The sequence below is a fragment of the Acartia tonsa genome, chromosome 6 (genome assembly GCF_053477335.1).
Source record: "Acartia tonsa isolate MP-2025a chromosome 6, ASM5347733v1, whole genome shotgun sequence".
NCBI lineage: Eukaryota > Metazoa > Arthropoda > Copepoda > Calanoida > Acartiidae > Acartia > Acartia tonsa.
Window position 1 is genome coordinate 28,645,321 of NC_137265.1, and position 25,743 is coordinate 28,671,063.

Sequence of the window (25,743 nt, forward strand, 5' to 3'; positions counted from 1 at the left end):
GCTATTTTTTCTGCTCTCATTTCACTACTTCGAATAGATGCAAGGGGCGCAGCCTTTAATATTTAATATAAAGATCTAGCTCAGATAAATATTAAAGATTTTTAGAATTAACATTTTCTGTTTATTTTAGGTATGTTTTCCACATTTTTTTTTAGATTTAAATTGGTGTATAATGATGAGTTACAAAAAACATGCTGGGATCTAAGGAATACGATAATACATCCCAAATAATGATAATCTGTCTGTAAATTGGACACTACTTTTTTGTAATAAACAAACAAGATTCAATAAAACTTTTTAAGTCATCAAATGAGAGAACGAGTTTATATAACTTTGGGTACCAGTACAGTTGTTCATTTTCATTCAGTTTTTGATAATATTAAAAACAACGTTTTAAAGATTATTTGTGAAAACATTACACATAATTATTAAGATATACCTATAATTAAGTTTAGCTTAATTTTCTAGTGAATAAGTCTGCTTTATTTATAAGGATTTATATAAACTACTTCAATTTTTATCACGGATACAAGGATAGTGCAATTGAGAATAAATTAAACTTTCTAACAATCCTGCCTCTGGTATATTATCAATTCGAGAAAGATAAGGGTGAAGATTTTAATCTCCATTATCCTATCCCACCCTGAGTCCTCTTTGGAATAAGGAGGTTAAGTATGGACATCAAAGTATAACTGAAGCATGTCCCAGTCAAATATTATGTAAATTGTAAATATCTAGCGGCTACGCCATCACTTTAGTGACGGGGTGGGGGAGTGGATAGGGGGGTAGAGTTAATATCTCTTGGGAGGATGGAGGTCCCTACCCTAAAAATAGTTATAAACCTTTCCTGGTTAAGTTAAGTTTACAAAACTGCATCATGTAAAAATCCGTGGATCCCATCCCCCCCCTCCCCCTAGTTTGTGAAACTAATGTTTGGACACTTAGCTTACTGCGCCATGAAAACTGGATGAAAAATTATCAAAGATTATCCTAGAAATGGGGGAGGTTGGTTTTTATATTCTGCTATATCTTTTTCTCTCGTACTTTTCCACTTGTATGAATGGGTTAATATATCGACAAAGTTATATCAATAATAAAAAATACAATATAAGAATGCCTATGTTTTATATTTGACCGGCGAAAAAGTTGAAAGCAAAACTTATGTTTAAAAGGGACACGATTCCAGAATAAAAACTCTCCAATTTGGATCAGCATTTCCGTGATCTTAAGCTTCAGACAAAACAAAAATAACTACTTTCCATAATAGGATAGCGACAGTATACAGTACAGTAGGATGCAAGAAAGAAAACAATTTAGTTTTTGAAGTATGTTAATTTTTGATCGGTTGAAAAGATTCAGGCAAAATATTTTTAAAGCCTGGTCCTGGAAACGGATAGTTAACCAAACTACTTACCCACATAAACATCAGAACCACGGAGGGAGAGGTCAATGTTCCAACAAAGAACATCGAAATATTGTTTTTTTGGGGGGCGATAGCTTTAGTTACGCCAACGTATCGTAAAAGTTTCACATATTCTCTCATTTAAAGTCTCAGTGCTCTAACTATTTTTTGAACAGAGAACTTGGTGTTGGTGATGGTTTAGAACCAAGATATTATTTTACCGAAATTGTCCTCTCCCTCCAATGCAATGTATTAGGAAGGGTTTACATGAGGAATCATTTTACTATTAACACAAAAGATCATACTTAAAAATGATTTAGTCATAAAACCTATTTAAAAAAAATTATAATCGACTTCAGATTGCATCCCAAATAATTGAGTTACATCTTTCATAAGTAATGCTTAGTGATACACATATGGACAGACAATTCTAAGTTACAAAGAAGGTGCGTTTCTTAAAAATGAACTATTCATTCCCCTTCTAATTACGAGCTAGTTATTAAAATATGAATAAAAATTAAAGTCACTTAATTTGATTATATTATTATTAATTTTTAGTCGTGGAGCTACTTTATATTTTGGGGACGTTCGTAATTGCCCTCTAAATATTAACTCACAATGAACAAAATGAAAATTAGAACTTTGAACCCCTAAATCAATCTGACCTAATCTACCAAAGGCGAAATATAACATAAAAATTATATTAAGAATCAAATCATCTTCAATTGTAACATTCCTCTATCCCATCATTAAGCGTGATAAATTATAATGCCTTTAGTATATATATTACTTAGACTATTGTGGTCATTTTAAATGTTTTTGATTTCTGTTGAATTTGCAGAAATAGCAGTTATTACTGAGTTAAAACCAAAGACGGTAAAAAGGTTCCTACTGCTGCAATGTTAGATTTTCGACCGTTTAAAGGGTGCAACTTTTAACCATTGCATAGTTAGAACTTTCTAACTATGGTCGTGTAATCAAAGGGTTAATATTACTTTTTTTAATATTTCATTTTTAATCAAAAAGACAATAGCAAATAAAAATAAGGGAAATTAAAGGGGAAGGGGCATTTTGTGCTGTTGTAATAATGTGAAACATGTGCGGAAATGAATGAACACTATTTCTGTCATGGCTACTGATTTTCTGTAAATTACTAAACTTAGAGAAATTGTACAACTTATATTATTGTATTTCAAAGATTTTGGTACATTTGCGTTATTATTTTGGAGTCAAATTGAAGCAACTTAAATCTTTAAAGCCTTTTTAGAGATATTGTTTCAACAAATAAACACACACACACCAACTACTTACGAAGATAAATATAATATATAATTCAACTAGCATCTTATAGGTTTTTTCATTTATTTTGGAAAAGGTTACTATCATACGCATGAGTGAAATCGCCCCTTGAAAAAAACCTTTTTAATTTTTCTTAGATAAAAGTTAGGGGCAGAAAAGGAATAAAATCTTTTGATTATTGTCTTTTTCAAAGTTATTTATTAATTGTATGGTCCAACCTTGACTCACACACTCGCATACACACTCTCCCCCCCCCCCCCACAAAAGCACACAATTTAACAAATTGTAATACACTTAGTTTTAAATATATCATCTCTTATTTCTGTTTTTGAGATATTACTGAACACAAAACCACTACTTGTAGAATTTTATTATATTAAGCTGTAAGTTATTGTTTACAATAAAAGATTTTGGAAATGGCCACTGCGATCTTTTTTTTCATTGAAGCCTTATACATATCTTGAAATGGTTTTAGGGTATATTTGTTCCATTAGAGACCAGGGGCGAAGTAATAAAACTAACATTGCGTACGGATGACATCCTAATTGTATAAAAGCTTCGCTTTAAATAAGGATAACTCTATAGGAGGGGTTATTATGTCCTTTATTTGAAGGTCTTTTCTTGGTTTTATATAGCATTATTATTATTTTACATTTGTCAAATAATATAGAAATTACTATTAGTAGCGAAGCTTTCCTACATTTAAGGAGTTCTATCTAAGGTCTTAAAGTTTGATTTCAAATCACATAGAAGATTAATATGAAAATGTGGTATAATTTGGAAAGCGTAGCAACTCCATAATGTAATTCAAGTTTATCTGAATTTCAAGTTTATCTTAATTACCTAATACAACTTACCATTTTTAAAGTTTTAAATTAAATAGTTACATTTTGAATAAGGAGGAAAAAAGTCTTTTTCTAGTGGTAGACTAATTATAGTTCTTACCTAGTTTTCTGTGTTTGTGTGTGTGAGTGTATGTGTGTAAGTGTGTGTATGTGTGAGTGTGTGTATGAGATTTAAGATGGGATACAGGGGCGTCCAAGCTTTTTATTTTGAGGGGGGTAAAATGAGGGGCTTCAAAGGTTAAAGTGGGGTTATCTAATGTATTTTCAAAAATATTTATGGGGAGGGGTGTAAACACCACTTTGCCCCTTCTCTTGGGCGATTTGCAGGGATATATTGGAAAATATATCTCTCCTTATCACCATGCAATTTGTATTTCAATATATGTCTTTAGTTTTTATTTAGGGAGGGGGGGGGGAATGGAGGAAGAATAATTTAAGATTCATTGATTCCCCTTGATCTAATATAAAAGGAAAAAGTGTCTTGAAATTGATTTGAATATCAGGTGAATTAAAGATTGTTATTTCTTCCACTGTCTTAACCCTGTATCCCTGTTCAACTTTGTTAACTATGATAATCAGACACTTCTACTTTTATGTTTACACATTGTAGCTATAAATGATGCGTCTGCTTGTTGTCTGTTGGGCGTTTTTGGATTATGGTCTTTAACGCTCGACATGAGCAATGATAAGTTATAGGAATATCTTGGGACAATAAAGATCATGTACTGACATAAATGTACTATCAAAGCCTAATAAATTTTGTTTCTTCTTTATTGTATTCAGCATATTAAACATTTTCTCTAACACAGCATGCTCTTTTACAATGAAATTCTAGATCCAAGAAACATTAGATAGAAACTCTCTTCTCACTTATGCGGTGTTCTATCAGTTCCGCGTGACATTTTGACAATTTCTAAAATATTCTATTGAAAAAATTATTAGAAAGTTAGTTCTATGATGGGCATTTAGTTGTGTTTAGTTGTTATGATAATGAAAAGATATTTTTACCACTGAGATTTTAGGCAACACAAACATATGTAAATATGTGATATTTTAAGTTGAATATAAGTTGAAAATCTGTACGACTCATAAAAAAAGAAGGAAAAAATACTTTAAATGATAATTAAATGCTATTAGTGTAACTACAATAATTTTGCGTAGATAATTGAACACCACTTATACTTACTATTGCTGATTATAAAAGTCTATCCAAGTGATTGATTGATTGATTAATTTGGTCAGAAAATTTCCACAAAAATTATGATAATATATCCTTAAAGCAATTTTTAAAATAGCCGCGTATGAAACTGGTAGAATGTTCGTTTGTATTTGAATCTGAACTAAACAATTTCGTCAACCGCTGGATAGATTTGGTTCTTATTTGCCTGGAAGCATCTTACATGTTTTAATCTACTTTTGAGGGAGGGCAGAAAAATCCAATAACTTAAAAATGTACCTAAAAAGTGTAATATATTGTATATCGTCATTAAAGTTACTATTTCATAGAATTACATATAACATACATAAATGACAGATTTTATTTCTTTATTAAGCAAATGATATTATATTTTTTGTGTGTGTGTGTGTGTGTCTGTGTGTATGTGTATATGTCTGTGTGTGTGTGTGTGTATGTATGTGTGTGTGGTGTGTGTCTGGTTGTCTGTACCTATCAGTAACCATACATCATGTGGTCACATCGATATGGACGCAAAAATGTCAAGTTTTTGCTTCCTACATCAAAGCTAACTCTTAAAGTAAAATGAAAATGGTTGCTATTTGTTGGGGAGGTGTCCAAGAGGAAAGTCCAAATCTTTGACATAACAAAGGACGTTAAAAAATTTAACACCTTGTTATTTTATTTTCATACTAGGGGGCATGCCGTGCAATATAAACAGAATCACATCATAAAATGCCCCACAGGGTTAGGCATCACCCGCATGGGTTAAGTATATAGTAAAAAATATCCTCCCTTATTTTTTTAATGTTAAAGGCCTTGAACACTTTGTTAAGACCTTCAAGAAACAATGAACGAAAGATATAAAACTAAAAAGTGCCATAGTTATATAGTAACCTCGCTAATAAAAATGTGAAAAAGTATAAGCTATCTTTTACAACAATAAAAGTAAAAAAAACTGTTATTGTATAGAAAGGGAGGTATTCAGATAAGATAAAGGATTTATACCTTTGTTTTATTTGGAAATTATGCTTCCTCCCAGGGATACAGGGATAGGACAATATCTTTGTTTTATTTGGAAATTATGCTTCCTCCCAGGGATAGATGGATATGACAATACCTTTGTTTTATTTGGAAATTATGCTTCCTCCCAGAATTATAGGAATAGGACAATATCTTTGTTTTATTTAGAAATTATGCTTCCTCCCAGGGATAGAGCCTAGAGGGGTAGGACAATACTTTTGTTTTATTTGGAAATTATGCTTCCTCCCAGGGATAGAGCCTAGAGGGGTAGGACAATACCTTTGTTTTATTTGGAAATTATGCTTCCTCCCAGGTATAGAGGGATAGGACAATACCTTTGTTTTATTTGGAAATTATGCTTCCTCCCAGGGAAAGAGGGATAGGACAATACCTCTGTTTTATTTGGAAATTATGCTTCCTCCCAGGGAAAGATGGATAGGACAATACCTTTGTTTTATTTGGAAATTATGCTTCCCCTATGGATAGAGGGATAGGACAATACCTTTGTTTTATTTGGAAATTATGCTTCCTCCCAGGTAGAGAGGGGTAAGACAATACCTTTGTTTTATTTGGAAATTATGCTTCCTCCCAGGGAAAGAGGGATATGACAATACCTTTGTTTTATTTGGAAATTATGCTTCCTCCCAGGGAAAGAGGGATAGGACAATACCTCTGTTTTATTTGGAAATTATGCTTCCTCCCAGGGAAAGATGGATAGGACAATACCTTTGTTTTATTTGGAAATTATGCTTCCCCTATGGATAGAGGGATAGGACAATACCTTTGTTTTATTTGGAAATTATGTCTTCTCCAAGGGATAGAGCCTAGAGGGGTAGGACAATACCTTTGTTTTATTTGGAAATTATGCTTCCTCCCAGGGAAAGAGGGATATGACAATACCTTTGTTTTATTTGGAAATTATGCTTCCTCCCAGGGAAAGAGGGATATGACAATACCTTTGTTTTATTTGGAAATTATGCTTCCTCCCAGGGAAAGAGGGATATGACAATACCTTTGTTTTATTTGGAAATTATGCTTCCTCCCAGGGATACAGGGATAGGATAATACCTTTATTTTATTTGGAAATTATGCTTCCTCCCAGGGATACAGGGATAGGATAATACCTTTATTTTATTTGGAAATTATGCTTCCTCCCAGGGATAGAGGGATAGGACAATACCTTTGTTTTATTTGGAAATTATGCTTCCTCCCAGGGATAGATGGATAGGACAATACCTTTGTTTTATTTGGAAATTATGCTTCCTCCCAGGGAAAGAGGGATATGACAATGCCTTTGTTTTATTTGGAAATTATGCTTCCTCCCAGGGATAGAGCCTAGAGGGGTAGGACAATACTTTTGTTTTATTTGGAAATTATGCTTCCTCCCAGGGAAAGAGGGGTAGGACAATGGATGATAAGATGATTTCTTCCTTCCTTAAGAGATAAGACAATAGATATCCCTAATGATTACCCGTTCTGTAAATTAAATTTGTAAGTTAAAAAGTTAAGACACAATCAAAATTAAATAAAAGTACACAAAGTTTTTGAGCCAACTAAGAAGATAAAATGTTTATAAAACTTTGGACACGATTGTTATTTCCAGTCCAAAGCCCATTCCTCCCTGATAAAATCTTGCAATTATCGGAGGACTAAAGGAATGTAGATTATCCCTTCATTCCCTGGTATATCCTGCCGACTTTACCTTACATGCCATTATTACAGTCTGCGGATACATGTAGCCTTTTATTGGAAAATATTATTTATAGTTTTATTGTAATCGCAGCTTTAGCTTAGCTTTCATAAAAATGTATTTTGCCTGTTTATGTTATTCAAAAGTGGACCAATAGTAGGATCATCGTATTAGAGACGCGGATAGTAAGATTAAAAATTGTGTTTAATTCGAAATAATACAAGATTTTTCAGTGTGGCTGAGAACCGGTTCTTATCCACCGGATATTAATCTATCCCGAATCAATACGTGAAAATTAACTGTCATACTTTTCAAATATAACAGCTACATCATCGAAATGGCCTCTTGATGCAAGAGGGCGCAGTCGCTATTGAGATTATGCAATAACAGATATAAAATATTAAAGTAAATAGATTATTTTCGATGGTGGAATATAGAAATAGTTTCTAATAATTCGGCTATAAAATTTATTTCTTTGAATTAATTTTGTTTAATTTATTTCAGATGATTTTGAACTAAGTAAAGAAGAAGAAGAGCAACTAGCAACAGAACCTAGTGGTGTCATATGCATAACTGACAGGAACAATATTTACATTGTCATTGTTATACAGTTGCTACGCTGAAAGTAGAATTTATTCGTATGTTCACTAAGAGATATAAGTTTTTCGGAATTTTAATGTAGGGAGTAGATTTGAAATCTGCATCAAATTTTAAGGATTTTTTATAAAATTCGTTTTTTGTAAAATTCTTTATCTAAAAGCGAAAATACAGTTTAAGTTAATTAATTTTGACCAATAGGATAGGTGGATTTTAAACTACCTGCGCTCTAATTGGTTGAATGATGTACGACATCCAATCAGAGCGCAGATTTTTTAAATCCACCAATCACGGATGCCAAAATTAATTAACTTAATTTGTATTTCCGCTTTTAGATAAAGAATTATACAAAAAACGAATTTTATAAAAAATCCTTAAAATTTGATGCAGATTTCAAATCTACTCCCTTTATTACAATTCCGAAAAACTTATATCTCTTAATGTTCACCTTTTAGAATATAAAATCAGAAATTGATTTTTGAAGCGACATTTATTTAAAGAAATTAATTTTTTCAATTAGAATAATAAAAGAAAATCTTGATTATAGAAAGAGAGCCAAAAAATTTTAATATAAGGTTCTTCTGTTATTAATGAGGAAGCTTCTCTTTAATTTTCTTCTCTAAAGAATTAGTTCTTTCCCACATAATGTCGTTTGAGTAATTTTACTACCACCTTACTCCTATTTTATTTTTGTACCTAATAAATATGAAAAAAGGGGGCGGGACTACCCCGTATCAAAAATCCTTACTTGAAGTGATACACACACAAACAAACGAAAAGCTTCTCCCTCTCCTTGTGTTCAATTAATTTAATTGGAGTGGAGGGTGTTAATCTGCTCAACTAGAAACTCTGAGGGAAACTGCGATTTATTTTAAATATTATAGCTGCGCTTCCCTTGAGCCTTATCGTCTCCGTTTCTCCAACAAAGATGGAAAATTGTGTGAAATCAATTTCTTAGTTGGCACCCTACCTGGCGGAAAAAGTTCTAATTCATTCAAAGTCTGCCCAGATGAATTGGAAGAAAAAAATGGATAATATAATATGGCTGAAAAGAACAATTATGACCAAAAGTAACGAGTCAAAATATTGATATTTTTGCTATTTAAAAAAACGCACGAAAAACTACCCCCTACTCTTGCCTTTCTCAAATTAGGTGGAGGTTGAGTGATCAACAGGCAGTTTGAGAGAAATTCAATTTAATTTCAAGTTGCTTACCTTAGTCATCAAGTCCCAAACTTACTTTTGAAGTTAGACTCTTAACACAGAAGAAAAACCATTTTTAATGTCTTTAGTATGTTGAGAGGTCTCGAACCCTACAGAGGCTGGTTCAAAATAAGCCTAAAAATAAATGTAATATTGTTTTGCTTTACAGTGGAGCTTCCCCCAACCTTCCCTGTATTTTTCCCTTCCAATTTAACGGGGTAACCTACACAGAATGTACATGGGTATCTGCCCATCTTACAGAACATAAGGTTAGTATTTTTATGTATTTATTAGTAGTACTCTATAATAAGCACATGTCTGTTTGTATGTTCTTCACCTGGCATTTTTTACTGCCTCATGAAAAACACAAGCCATTTATAACAATTTTTTTGAAGGTATGAATTAATAGAATATAATTTTTAATGTGGCTTCTAAACCGATTAATATCCGCTGGCCCATCGATATATAATGGTTTTAATCTTATAATTTCTCATTTTAATATCCATGGAAAGCTGTTTATTAGTCTTCCTATGTGGTTATACAAAAACTTCAATATAGTCATCAATTTTATGAAAACTATATTGTAAAGAATTGTCCTATCCTTGTTGATCCAGTTATCTGAACTGACTACAATGTTATGTTATCCTACTCGTTAATTTTATTTTTCAAACTGCAATGCAAAAAATGGCACAGGATACAACAAGGTTAAAATCAACATATTACGGGACTTATATTCTTAAATAAAAGTAACATGTCTGTCTGTCTGTCTGTACTGAAGGATATAACTATATGCTAAACCGATATGGTTTTCCTTTACAGAGAGCATGTACTTATGTTATATTATTGCAGAATTAAATGTTATTGAACCCCCCCAAATTTTTCTAGATTTTACATGTTATGTGTCTAATATAAAACTATTTTAGAAAAAGAGTATTTCTAAGTGTTTAAAAGCAGTTGATTTACAAAGAATTATTATAATAACTAATATATGTCTTTAAAAGTTCAAAAATCTTTCTTTTAAATGAATTGACCGATATATTGATTTACATCCCCAATGATGATACACAAAGTTACCCCTTCTGTCTATTAAAATTAGTGGTTGAAACATTTGGAACACTCAACTTAATGAAGCAACCAATCAAAATTCACTTAAGTCCCTAAAGTTGTTAAGCCAACGAGTAAGAAAATGTAATAACAAAACTTAGGGGACTAGTATAATAAATAGCCCAATGTCCCCTCCCTCCCTGAATTGAATTTTGTGTAAAATCATTTTTGAATAGAAAGAGGTTTGTTATTGGGTGTTTAAAATTAGTTAATTTAAAAGGAATAACAATAAAATAGCTAGTTTGTGTATTTCAAAGTTCACAAATCTATCTTTTAAATTCCACTTACAGAATAAAAAAAGTAAACTATTTTCTCAGAAACACATTATGTTATTTTCTTTCAATGTTTTAAGTTTTAAATGGATTCAAAGATTTTGCTCTGTTTTTGCAAAGTAATTTTGTTGAGCATACATAAAATAGAAATAAAATGTTCTTCTTTTCTTAAGAATCTTGTTAAAAACAAAACAAGGACAAATATTTTAGTAAGTTAGGAAGCTCACCAACCAATAACAATCTTTTTTTTATAGCTTTTTCTTTCTTTGTCTGTCAAGATCGACTGAACCAATAGGGGCTACATTAGCAGATTTAGGCTACTTTATTATTAGATTTTAGCATTGTGATGGTTTTAGGTTATTTTACCAATGCTATGGGTCATTGGGTAAGTCACTTCAAATGTTTTATTGCAATTTTTCACTGAAAATTTCTCATTTAATATTAAGTAACTTGTGCCTAATGGGTTTTAAAATTCTAAAGTTCTATTTATATGACTTAAAAGGAATAAGTAACGGCAGACGTACCACATTGTACAGTAGCTTCGCTACTACAAGCATAAAAGAAACTATCATATTCATATCTGCAACATGTTTCAATGTTTAGCAAATATTTGCGTAGGCCAAGGACTCTTTTGGTTTAGAATACTAGCCGTTTATGAATTCTTAATTTACAAAGACAAGAAAAGTACAACGAACGAACAGAAGACCCTAGTAACCGTGTAGCTGCCTTTTCGTTATTGTGTTTAAGTTTTCTAAGATAAATGCTGGTAGTCCAGTATACTTAGTGGGACTTTGGCTGGTTCATAAAATAATCTCCAGGTAAGTTTTACAGTATCAGCTTTTCAAGTGGCATTTTTGATATATATATTGTTCTTATTTATTTTCTAAATATTTCATAAGATTTCAAAAAAACAAATTCATACAAAGAGTCTGTTATTTTATGTTGCTGCGCTTCTAAAGAACATTAATGTGAATGCTACTGTACTAAATGATGCACGCGGGAACCAGACTTATTCTAAGAATAGTCTGAGATAACTTCAACTCATTCAAACTCACAGACAAAACAACCAGGGACACAGGGATAGATTAATGGAGAAATAAATGTGTGGATTAGGATAATGGACAAATATGGGGGGATGTAAGGGTTGCAGATTTTTTTGTCCACTATTCAATTAGTCAAAATAACCAGGAATACTAATACATATGGGGGAAAGAAAATAGTGTAGATAACGTTCAATACATTAAACTTCTAGAGAAAAAAACCCAGATAAAGGGTTAGGCCTATTGGCGTTTGCGGGAAAGAAATGGAGGATTTTCAAGTTCTTTTGGAAACAAAGCCCGACTATGTTGGGGGTGTGGGGTAAATATAGGAGGTCGTCGTGCCATATAAGGAAATAAGCCTAAAGATAATTTTGTTCTGAAATAGTTAACTCCGAAGATCTTTGTGTAAGGCAATCTACCAAATACTGAAAGGTTGCAAAAAAAATAGGGGAGGATTAATTTACCAGACATTGTCCCTTTCTTGATTGGCAATGGTGAGTCTAAGAATGCAGGGAGAGAGGAAACATTGGGCTGTTATTTACTAGTACCCAAAGTTTTAAAATAACGTTTTCTTATTCGTTGGCTTAAAAACTTTGGGGACATTTATAAAATTCCTTTGGTTGGTTCAGTACATAATTATAATCTACAGAGGGGTTAATTTTGTGTATCATCAATGTGGATATACATCAATTTATCGGCCATTGTCCTTACCCTGACTGGCATGCGAATGATTTTGCTCTGAATAAATGTATAACTGTGAAAGTTCTCACCAAACTTTCTCACTTAAAGCTGACACTCACACAGGGAGAGAGAGGACAATTGAAGATTAAATAATTCTATATTCCAATCTTTACCCTCATATTTAGTTTAATATTTTTAATGGTAGACTTAGAGTAACATCAGTATTTAAACCCATTGTGATGAAAAATGTACAAAAAATAAAAAAAATACCCAGTTTTAATATTTAATCAAGTATGATGCAACTAAAAAGTAAAATAATGAGACAATTTTGCCGAGAATTTACAGTGATGTTACGATATTTGTTCTAGGAATCATCATTTCATAATCGAGTTAGTAAAAAACATCATTAATGATTAGAGCTTTCTGTAGGTTAAAATTAATGGTTTAAGTGTAGGCCAACCAATTTAATTAAAGTACCCAAAGATTTGAAGCCAATGAATGTAGTAAATGTTTCTTACGGTACCAGTATAATTTCCTGTCCATTGTTCCCTCCCTCCTTGGAATTTACAACATGATAGAACTGAAGAAATATGCTTATTTTATCCCCATCATCTTAAAACTTTTATTAACAAGTTGTTTGGAATTATTTAAGACCCATTTGTTTTTGAAACTAAGATTTTAGTTTGTATTCAACATTTTGATGTAAAAAATGTAAATTAAAGCTTTGTTAAATGTCTATTGTTAAATATATCATTAAAATTTGTGATGAGACATCACAAGAAGTGTCCTCCTTCCACAATCTTTAACAACAACAAAAAAGTTGTCCTTGGCAAGCAAAAGACATTAAAAAGCATTACTGGCAAACTTAGTATGGAAATTAATACAAATCACAAGCAGTTAATATTTGCAACATTTTGTACCTTTAAGGATGTGCAGAAGAAAATTTTGCACCAAAAAGCTGGGATCTAGTTCTAAAGGGATTAGACAATGGCTGATAAATTCATGTACATCCCCAATGATGATACACAAAATTACCACCAAACTTAATGAACCAACCAATTAAAATTCAAGGCCCCCCCCCCCCTAAATCAAAGTGCCCACAATGTCTCTAAAGTTGTCAAATCAACGAATAATAAAACTAAAACATCATTATAAAACTCGTGGGGAATTGTGCTATCTAATGTCTGGGCTCATTACCATGCACAGTTAGAACAGATGAAGTGGAGTTAAAGGTTGTTTTATTTTAAGTAATGTCCTATGTGTCTCTTACATAGTGTGGGGGGGGGGGGCGGGAGAGTGGTTACTTGATTTAAAAAAATTCTAACTGCACACACCTACTCTAATTTTCTCCCACCCTTCTGGTATAGTGTACATACGTACCAGGGAGGGCGAGGGCATTATCGAGTAAAGTGATTGACAACTCTTTCTTTCGCCATATTTAGCTATGCAAAAGGACAAATTTACTCATTCGAATTCGTGGGGGAAGGGATATTTATTTATCTCCTATGTGCTATCCCTTTATTCCTGTAAACATACTTAGTAGACCAGATCTTTTTGTCCCACCTACGTTTTATCAGGGAAAAGGGTATTTGTAAACAGCATATCCAAATTCCTTCCCATAATATGAAGGGGAGGGGCGTTTGTATATTGTAAATAAATCTCGGGATTGGCTGAACGGGCTTCTTATAAAAGAACCCTAAAATCGAAAGATTTACCTTTATTTTTAAAGATATCGGGCTGATTCTTTTTTTAATGGAAAACATTATTCTGGTAGTTGAACTAAAGAAGTTTCAAAATTGTTTGGATATTCCTGTCTCCCTGAAGTATACTGCATTTAGAAATCTTTGCTCTAGTCATAATTTGTCTTGGTTTTACAAACAATTCTTTAACAAGGACAATTATGTTCTTAAGTAGCACAGAATCGACAAATATACACAATACTAATTTGTCAGACTTAATTTTCACATAGGAACTTTTATTTGTATGTCGATCATGGACTAAAATAAAAGGATACCTGTGTCTTTCCGTAGCGAAAACACCAATATGTTTCTTCTGCACAGAGAAGCTTCCTCCCTTATGTCCAAGGAAGGTTTATAAATATTTTTGTAGGGTACCTTCACCCTCCCAAGATTAATCACCTCTGGAAAAACTTCTGTTTAAAACTAAAATTAAAGCGGAAAATTGATTCACCCCATCCTCCCCCCTCCCGTCCAATTTCTTCAATTTGCCTAAAGTCCTCTATGGGCGAGTCTGTTAGTTAGACATTAAGTAGCTGCGCTACTTACAATTTTTTATGCATATTTAAGCTTTAAATGATTCTGAAAATCTGTATGCCCCAGGGCCATGAAAAATGAAAATTAAATATGTATAGGAAACTAGTTCCAATTGACGGGAAAATTTTTACTGTTTTAGATACAATTTACATTGTAATTGATATATATATATATTCTTCCTGATAGTTGCTATAACCCAAAAGGGGGTAGGATGGAGGGTATAACCCTCTCCCTGACATTTAGTCAGAGGGTCCTCCTTTTTAAGATGCACAATCCATATACTGAGCATCCCTGAAAATTGTAAAACATTCGATTGAGCTATTTACGAGTATGTTTCTTAAAATACATTCTTAATTGTACCAGTCAATTCTCTTCACAGTGATGAGTTAAGCCCGTTTGATGGCCAAGTCGTCACCCTAATGCATCAGACAGATAACAAGCAGATTTGAAATGTAGAATACAAATTCCTACAAGCTCCAATTGATGCCGCCCTTTTTTTTTATCAAAGGTCCTATTGAAGCAGCCTTTTTTAATCGAAGCACCAAATGTACCAGCCCTTTTCTGAGAAATTTCACATGCATGATTTGGAAGTTTCAACTTTCTTTCACATTACACGTACATACCCACAAGCATGGAAGGGGGTGGGATCTACACCACTTTCATTCACTTATTTACCCACAAGCAAGGAGGGAGGGACAGATCTACACCCCTTTCATTCACATTACATACCCACAAGAAAACTGAATAAGGAAAGACTAAAGAAAAAAATCAGTAATAAAACTTCTTTTAATACCTATGTTTATATTAAATTTTTTAATCCTTATATTAAAATTATTTCTTTCTGTTTTATATCAAAACTATAATTCAAATCCAAGAGCTAAAATTGTAAAGAAAAAATGTTTGTTAAAAATTGTTGTATATTTGTGCTCGTTGTATAGGGTAGTAATGCCAAAACTGGTAATTTCACTAAAAACTAAAAAATTTCACAAGCGTCTTATAGAAAACCTAATTCTTTTATACATCCATACAGTATATACTTTTCGTTGTAATGATAAGCGTATTTTTGTGGACCAAGGCATTCCTCATACTCTTTTCATAAACATCAATCGTTGAGATATAAGCATTTGAAACCATTTAAGCGCAGATAGGAATGGGATTCGAACCAAACACCCAAAAACAAATAGCAAATACCTAACCCATACGTGCTTAATCTTTGATATAAACGCTGGGATTGAATTACGTCCGATTATTGTGTAGACCTTGCCAAAGTATAAATCCTACCTTTAGAAACATACAAACTCAACATTTTCATGAAAGCATTGTAAAATTCTTAGATTTAAATAAAATAAAAGGAAATTTAGTTCATAGGGAGCGCTGTTGTAGTTAAAGGTATCATTATTTTCAAAATAGAACAGTAAAGTAATGTTTTAAAAGGTTTTGCAGGGGTGTACTGTATATTTTCCAACTTATTTGATTTTCTTTCCCTACAATTTTTTGTCACAAATGTTTTTAGTAAAAATATAGAATACCTCCTTATTTTAAATTTCTCCCCCCCCCCCAAAAAAAATATGAATTTTTTTTCTCAAAAATCCGTCAAAAATTATAGAGATATTCAAAATACTAAACATTACATAGTTACACAATTAGAGTAAAACACTAGAAGGAGAAAGGGTTAAATAACAGTATCTCCCCATCACAATGTCCTTGTGCCGACTCTCAATTAGGTCATTGAAAATCAACCAATGGTGCCTGGGATTATAAAACAGCCAAGTAACAGAAAACAATTTGCTAGCAGACGAAAAAGGGAGGGAGGTAGTTATCTGTAAATAAATCTGTAATATAGATCTGTTGTTACACATACTTACAGAGTGAGTAAATCAAACCTTTGTGTAAAATACTAGAAAAACAATTTTTCAAAGAAGCTATCAAAGAAACAACCATTTGATCCCCAAAATGTATAAAATTCCCAAGTACATGTTATAAAAATGGACCAGGACCGGTTCTTTGGCTAAACCAACAATGCAAACAATGTCAAGAAGCTGCACATTAGCCTCGACCAAAACGCAAATCAGCCTGATCCATAAAATGTCTTTTTTCATGACATTCTACCTCAAAGATATTTTAAGCATATGAACTAAGATAGAGAGGAGAGGATAGAGAGAAATAATTTATCTATAAATTCCGTTGAGAGACATAAAGTCAAGTTTACCATAAAATAGTTTTCTAACAAATTATACTCTTAGATGTGCTTAAACTCAGGTATATTGGGAATATATACTTGTAGATAAAAATGTGTTTTTTTTTTAATTAAAGTATTTCATTCCAGTAAGTTGTCTTTTTTTCGAAGAGATTTCGATTTGTTGGTTCTAAAGGGGTAATTTTGTTTATCATTAATGGTGATTTACATCAATTTTATTGTCCATTGTTCTATCCCTTAAGATTCCTGGACTAAACTGATTTATCATCCCTATATCCTTGGGTGTTACCCCGCCCTCAAACTTTCTTGCTACGTATTTTCATAGTTTACTTCAATTACTTGATTAAACAAGGATGCCAACTACCCATAACAAACAATGCATTAAATGATAAATATTTTAAAACCGTAGGATGATTCTTAGAGCTATTCGTTATTTCGCACGGTTAACGGAAGTACAGATATAATATCATCTAATTATAGAAAATCTGGGTTGTGGAGTTGCTTTACTCCCTAAAAAGTAGAACAAGAAAGTGAATGTTTAACATGCATGGTTTGTGCGTGTGTGTGTTTGTGTATTTGTTAAGCAAGATACGCCTATGGTTTACTAGTTGATTGGTTAACTTTTTATTAACGCTGCCACTATAAAATTCCTAACAAGGCTCAGTGGAAATGTGATATGGGGCTATTATCACCGCCATTTCATTCAACTAAATAAAACGACTGTCAAGGAAAATTTTTAGTAGAAAAAGGTCTTTTACAACACCCTCTCGAATTAAAGAATAATTTTCGGATACATAAAATACGGGCTACTGTTAACTCAGCAAACGTACAAAACAGTTGAAGAAATGCATTGCTATTCTATAATTTGGACTAATGCCAATATTCATGTCTTTTAATCAAAGAAGATTAATAGTGTCATTTTACCATTACTTGCCATTAGATGCAATAACACCTTTAAAAAACATTTCAATGGTTGGAAGATCTATAAATCACCAGCTTTATGAGAAGATTAGAATTTTTCTTTCGCAGGTTTTATGCCGTTTTGAATTTGCCAGAGGAATAACTTAACTCCTCTTCTAAAACGTACAAGAAAAATAACAAAGAAATATTTTAGAGCCTAGCCTATGTATTTAAATCTTAACAGAGCTTATCTAATAGGACTAGGATTTTCTTTTATCTTGTGAAATAATATTTAATTCAGACATTTAACATCCCTTAATTTATCTATCCCTAGTAAATATTATTGTGATAAACTAGAAATGAGGGGAGGGGTTATATCACAGTAGTATTTATTATCATGGTTAGTGCCAAAAAAATCTTGGACATCATTAGCAAGGATGGGGGGATAAGAGTTCTAATAAAAGTAAAAAAAATATTTTTATAGTGCAATACTCAAATAGTTCAGAATTTTGTTTAACCAAGAAATAGATAAGCAGTCGACTTTTTAAAGGGATAGAACAATGGACTAAAAATGTGGATTTCCTTGTAATTTTAATTTCAAAACTATCGCAAGTTCTTGTAAAGTAAGGAGTTAATGCAGATTATTTATCCCCCTCTTCATGATTTATTAACTTGTACAGAGAACACATGTAATTCTATGCCAAAAAAAATATTAAACGTTTCTCTTTTCTTTTGACAAAAAAGAAGAAAATATGACATAGAATAATATATTTCCTCTCTTAGACTATTATTAGGCATCCATGACAATTATAATTAAGCTAGCAAGATCTTAGTTTAATTTGTGAGACTGTTTGTTTTTACTTTTTTTGTTTGTGAATCTCTATCCACCCTATATAATGAATTAAAAAGAATGAAGCCGCTTGTGTAAAAAGTTTTTTCTCCAACTTAAACATTATGGATATTGTAAAAATATTTCAATCCGTTGACTGAAATACTTTTGAAGAGAGATAGCTTATTCAGATGAAAATTGTGTTTACATTAAGGTTATCAAATAAATAGGATTTGTTGCAATAACTTTAAATATTCTTTTTAAAAAAAGTAATACAATGTAGGTTTGTGTTTTAACATTCGATTAACCATAACATAAATGTGTTAATGCCTCTTCCCCTTCTTTTTAATGCAAGTTAGACCTAATAATAACATTTAGAAGACATTTTAAGGTTTTTGAAAACCCATTTAAGTAAAAACCCACGGGGAAATAGCAACGAAATTTAAAGAAACGAATGAAAACTTTTATTTGGGAAGATTATTCCTTACATGATGTCCTAGAAGTTTACAGAAAGTCCAATCCTTAAAATTTATTATTAAGATTATTCCTTATATGATGTCCTAACATTTTAAAGGTCCAATCCTTAACACTTTTCAAAAGATTGTTTTTTACATGATGTACTAGACACAGTAATCAATTATGGTGAGAAGAAAGGTTGTAGATTAAATAAATTTCCTCCATTATTTCGTATTTTAGTATCAAGAATATCGTACCAATGATTAAGAGCTGTAATTTTTCTGTAAACCCATAATTTTCTTGATAAAATATTAAGGATTGAACCCAAATTTTATAATTCCTGCGGGATGGTATTGCCAATTAAACTTTGCGAATTTTCAATAATTTTGCAACCAGAATATGCAAATTTTCAAGGAGTTCTCACTGAAATATTGATAGAATTACATATATGGATTGACAATATCTGTCATTTGGGGTAATAAGAAATAAACTAATAAACTAAAACTATGCTAGAGAAAAGCCTTTTTATTCTGTAATTTTTTATGTATTAGGTAGTTAATATAGTTTGATCTATAAAGCGCAAAATATGCATCTTGATGTTAAATGTTCGAAAACTAATGTTATTAATTCTATTTCAGCCCTGGTGCTCGACTCTAGTGGACGAGAAGGGTCACCATGTTGGTGGAGCAGGGAAGTGGGGTAACTGCGCCCCTGGCTGCCCCATTCCCCCGGATCCAGAGCCCTGCGCTCGACCTGAATCTGAAGGGTGTGCCTCCATTTCCTCAGGTAGGAGTTATAACCATGTAGTAATGACAAGAATAGTTTTTTTATCGAATTGTGTTATAAACTATTAAACATCTTTCCGCGGATATAAAATTGTACAATTATAAGATGAAAACCTTTTTTTGTTTGCCCTAAAATGCCGAAGGCACTGGCTAACAAAACTGGTTTTAGTATTATGATTGTTCATTTTAATATTCGTAGAAAACTGAATGTAATACGATACGATACATGATTTTTCAGTGTGGCTGAGAACCGGTTGTTGTCCACTTGATAATAATCGATTTCGAAGTCATACTGGAATATTGCACTTTTGTATCAAATATTAATTGTAGTACAATCATGGACGGTTTAATAATGATATTTTGTCTAACGAAAAAAATAGAGGCAAAATAGTTTTAATTGAGGTGATGTGACCTTATTTTTTATTACAGTTTTCTTATTTTGATTATTTTATTACTGTTGTGCATGAAAAATTTTTCACTTTTCTATCCTTTCTTTTCTAAAGATTAGGAAGATGAAACAAAAGTATATAAATATGTCTCTAAATAACCAATAATCTTTTTTACGTTTCATCTCCTTGATCTTATTTCCTTTAGTTCCTTAGAACTTATTTTATAGAAGGGGTGGTGGGAAGCATTTATCACAATCTTTGTCAATTTTACACGTGTAATAAAAGGACACTAGTGTAAAATGGACCAAAAATGGGGAAAATTGGCCCCCCCCCCTTCTTCTTTCTGGAGTAAGTTCAAAATATAAAATTTCCTGAAATAACTAGTCTTTGAGCAAAATGAGTATACTGTTTACTATACAAACACGCAAATTTTTATTTTAAAAATTAAGGAGGAATCCTTCTTCCGCAACATTATTTCACAACCAACTTTTCAGGTCAGCTACAGTATGATAATGTACACTAACATGCAGTGAAGTGCAATTGTTTATTGAAACTTATATTTTGAGAAAACGTTTTTTTGGAGTATTTTCCATAGGATGAAATATTCTTTCTTGATTTCCGGGATAGCACAATATAAGATAAATCGTGTTTAGTCCCTTTCGTGACAATGCCTCTTAAGGGGCGTTACGTCGTATTTTCTCCTATTTCTAACCCCTGCGGGTGGCTCTAATCCTGCGGGGCAAATTGCCTAACCCTGCGGGGCAATCACATAACCTAAAATAACCTATCAAAAGCTACTGCGAAAATACGACGAAACACCCCTCAAAGGCGATGCTACGAAAGGTACTATACCCGATAAATCTTATGTATATTTGGGGAACGAAAGGGTTGTAGATTTAATTCAAAGCCATTGTCTCCAAAATTGCATGTTTGTATGCGAACCAGTTTTCCATATATGTTGTTTTTCAGGGAAACAGGGATAGGACAATCAAAGATAAATCTTCGAAATATACATAATGATCTTAAGGGAGGAGATAATGGAAGATAATGTGATGTAGACCCCAATGAGGATAAACTAAATTTCCCTTCTGTAGATTAAAAGTTTAAGTTAACCCGAATTTGCTATCCAAAAATTTTGTTTACAAAGCTTTGGTTACCATTATAATTTACAGTCCAATGTACCTTTCTCCTTGCAAATTTGTGTCTTTGGAAGCTAAAATTGTCCATAAAACCTTAAGAAGTTTTATAGCAACATTCTTGCAAAGTTTTTTTTTTTGACAATTCAGGGGTTAATTTATCTTCTATTGTCTTATCCCTATAACCTTTATTGTTATCAGTTTATTGCATTAGCTCATGAAATCCTTTCTCTTGTGTTTTAACTATTATACATTACAACTAAGTGTACGAAACTCATTTTAAACAAATGAATGAATAATGAAAACAATTTTTTTATTTTTTTCCATGAGTAACTGTTCCGTCGGTCCAAATTAAAGATCCTGTCGTCTTAACTTTTTCTTTTATTGATGTCACTAACAGCAAAGAACTTAGTTTCAAAATAACTATTATTTTAGGAATGTCTAATATTATAATGTAAATAGGTTAAAATCATTGAAAATTACAAATATTAAAAGTTTCTTTTTTTTACTGGCAGAAATGTTAGATGCTAATCAGTATTCCCTGGTTTAGCTATTATTTAAAAGAAAACTTAGCTGTAATGTACGACTACTCTTCTGAATTGTATCCCTTCTAGCATGATAACTTTAAACATCTTTTAAACTTAGTTTATCTGTCCTTTTCTAGTACTAACTTAATTTAATATGTTTTAATATTTAGAGATCGCTTAATTGTAATAAAACACAAATAATATTTATTTTAAAACTTCTGTGACATAAAATGTCAATGTTTATAAATGAACACAATATCATAGTAAAGCGTTCAATCTAACAACATTTAATAAAAACATTCATTAGGCAAAATGACTGCAAATGTTGTTTCAAGCTTTTAACTTCTATCTCAAATAGCAACAGAGTAATTTATATTTACGTTAAGAAACTTGTAAGTACGTTTTTAAAAGATGTAGAGCAGCTGTGCTACTAAAAAGGGAAATTTTTTAGCGACTGCAATTGGCGAAACTTGTTTTTGTTGTAAGTCACCTTGAACGTAACATTTTTATGTACCGGCTTTGGATTTCTTGCCAGGAACTACAGAGATAGGGCAATGGACAATATATTAATCTTCCCCTCTAATTATTTCTGTGTGAATTATTTCACTGATACCTATGTGGAAAAAGAAATTGTTGTAGATTATATTAACTTTCATTGTCCTATCCCATAATCCCTATGGTTTCTTACCCTTTATGCATTTTTGAGTAGGCTGGTTCGATATTGCAGTTTGTTCTCATTAGTAAGTCTCGATTAGCAAACTTTTGACTTTTCCTTTTCATATCTTGAAACTTACACATCGAAGTTTTTTTTGTATTTCACTAAATAAATGTTCATCACACCTGATAATGATGATTTTACGCGCGTATTCTTTAACCGAATGTTCCATATGCATCTTTAGTCTTTGATGTTTCTGATTTATCTCTAAAATCCTATAAATTAAAACAACTTATAGAAGAATATAATGTTATGTATGAATAACAGAGCAACAAAAGAGTGGATACGTCGCTTATTTTGCCAATAATCATAAATTGCATACCCCCCTTTTTTTCAAGGTATGTGTGACGCTTTAAGTTAGATTAGGCTGAGTCATTTATTAAAAAAGATACAAGAAGGAGGGGGGGGGGGGGATGATATGAGATATCCTATAACAAAATAATAGTATTTTCTATCAAAGGAAGTGTCACATATACTTATACTCGTTACTAATGGTCCAACGGGAATGGATTGAGATTATAGAATATATAGAATATAAAAAAGGCTGAATTTTGAGGACATGACATCAAAATAGCATTTGATATAGTTTGTGCAGTTTCAAGGAAAGCAAGCTTAAGGTTTTTTTAATTTAAAGAGTTCGTACAAAATTTAGTGAGTACATTTTTTAGAATGTTTTTCTGTCTCCGATTATTTGTATAGTCTTGTTATTGTGTCATTTATGTATTGACAGAAAATGTTATTTATCTTTATTATAACACTCTACTTCCATCTTAATGTATCAAGATTGCAATATCTCCTCATATACGGATTTGGAATAAGGGAAATATTCACATGAATTTAATAAGTTTTTTTTAATAACAGTGCAGCAAAAATACTGTAATTAAAGTTTTCACAAAATTTTTTTTTGCCAGAAAGAGGTGCAGTATTTGAAAAAACTTTTAGAGGGGAGGGTTTATGAGGGTTGGTCTCGCACCCCTACGACATCAAGTTGCCTAAAACTTTCCCTATTCCACCTGCCTATGAGATCTTAGCAGGCATAAACATAGACAGAAAGATACCTTGTTACTTAAGTAAATAGAAGTAGGTATGAGATAATCCTTTACCTTGTACAGTTATAGAGTAGCTGCACTACTCAAAGTATAGAAACCTTAACCTATCATTCTGAATAAGATAATCCTTTACCTAGTACAGTTATAGAGTAGCTGCGCTATTCAAAGTATAGAAACCTTAACCTATCATTCTGAATGAGATAATCCTTTACCTAGTACAGTTATAGAGTAGCTGCACTAAAAGTATAGAAACCTTAACCTATTATTCTGAATGAGATAATCCTTTACCTAGTACAGTTATAGAGTAGCTGCACTACTCAAAGTATAGAAACCTTAACCTATCATTCTGAATAAGATAATCCTTTACCTAGTACAGTTATAGAGTAGCTGCGCTATTCAAAGTATAGAAACCTTAACCTATCATTCTGAATGAGATAATCCTTTACCTAGTACAGTTATAGAGTAGCTGCACTAAAAGTATAGAAACCTTAACCTATCATTCTGAATGAGATAATCCTTTACCTAGTATAGTTATAGAGTAGCTACACTACTCAAAGTATAGAAACCTTAACCTATTATTCTGAATGAGATAATCCTTTACCTAGTACAGTTATAGAGTAGCTACACTACTCAAAGTATAGAAACCTTAACCTATTATTCTGAATGAGATAATCCTTTACCTAGTACAGTTATAGAGTAGCTGCACTACTCAAAGTATAGAAACCTTAACCTATCATTCTGAATGAGATAATCCTTTACCTAGTACAGTTATAGAGTAGCTGCACTAAAAGTATAGAAACCTTAACCTATTATTCTGAATGAGATAATCCTTTACCTAGTATAGTTATAGAGTAGCTGCACTAAAAGTATAGAAACCTTAACCTATCATTCTGAATGAGATAATCCTTTACCTAGTACAGTTATAGAGTAGCTGCACTAAAAGTATAGAAACCTTAACCTATTATTCTGAATGAGATAATCCTTTACCTAGTACAGTTATAGAGTAGCTGCACTAAAAGTATAGAAACCTTAACCTATTATTCTGAATAAGATAATCCTTTACCTAGTACAGTTATAGAGTAGCTGCACTAAAAGTATAGAAACCTTAACCTATCATTCTAAATGAGATAATCCTTTACCTAGTACAGTTATAGAGTAGCTGCACTACTCAAAGTATAGAAACCTTAACCTATCATTCTAAATGAGATAATCCTTTACCTAGTACAGTTATAGAGTAGCTGCACTACTCAAAGTATAGAAACCTTAACCTATCATTCTGAATGAGATAATCCTTTACCTAGTACAGTTATAGAGTAGCTGCACTAAAAGTATAGAAACCTTAACCTATTATTCTGAATGAGATAATCCTTTACCTAGTATAGTTATAGAGTAGCTGCACTAAAAGTATAGAAACCTTAACCTATTATTCTAAATGAGATAATCCTTTACCTAGTATAGTTATAGAGTAGCTGCACTAAAAGTATAGAAACCTTAACCTATCATTCTGAATGAGATAATCCTTTACCTAGTACAGTTATAGAGTAGCTGCACTAAAAGTATAGAAACCTTAACCTATTATTCTGAATGAGATAATCCTTTACCTAGTACAGTTATAGAGTAGCTGCACTAAAAGTATAGAAACCTTAACCTATCATTCTGAATGAGATAATCCTTTACCTAGTACAGTTATAGAGTAGCTGCACTAAAAGTATAGAAACCTTAACCTATTATTCTGAATAAGATAATCCTTTACCTAGTATAGTTATAGAGTAGCTGCACTAAAAGTATAGAAACCTTAACCTATCATTCTGAATAAGATAATCCTTTACCTAGTACAGTTATAGAGTAGCTGCACTAAAAGTATAGAAACCTTAACCTATCATTCTAAATGATATAATCCTTTACCTAGTACAGTTATAGAGTAGCTACACTACTCAAAGTATAGAAACCTTAACCTATCATTCTGAATGAGATAATCCTTTACCTAGTACAGTTATAGAGTAGCTGCACTACTCAAAGTATAGAAACCTTAACCTATCATTCTGAATGAGATAATCCTTTACCTAGTATAGTTATAGAGTAGCTGCACTAAAAGTATAGAAACCTTAACCTATTATTCTAAATGAGATAATCCTTTACCTAGTATAGTTATAGAGT

General features: G+C 32.0%; 1 protein-coding gene across 8 annotated transcripts in view; it reads left to right on the plus strand.

Annotated features, from left to right (window-relative positions):
- Positions 1-25,743, plus strand: part of mgl (low-density lipoprotein receptor-related protein megalin) — a 254,385-nt gene that overhangs the window by 48,115 nt on the left and 180,527 nt on the right. For 6 of the 8 annotated variants that reach the window (XM_080164265.1, XM_080164262.1, XM_080164264.1 and 3 more), the window contains exons 2-5: positions 7,938-8,009; positions 9,399-9,502; positions 19,624-19,771; positions 20,609-20,653. In XM_080164265.1, coding sequence (XP_080020391.1) covers positions 7,938-8,009; positions 9,399-9,502; positions 19,624-19,771; positions 20,609-20,653 — 369 coding nt within the window. The remainder of the gene's footprint in view (positions 1-7,937; positions 8,010-9,398; positions 9,503-19,623; positions 19,772-20,608; positions 20,654-25,743) is intronic. The other 2 variants (XM_080164267.1, XM_080164269.1) reach the window with 1 other exon arrangement.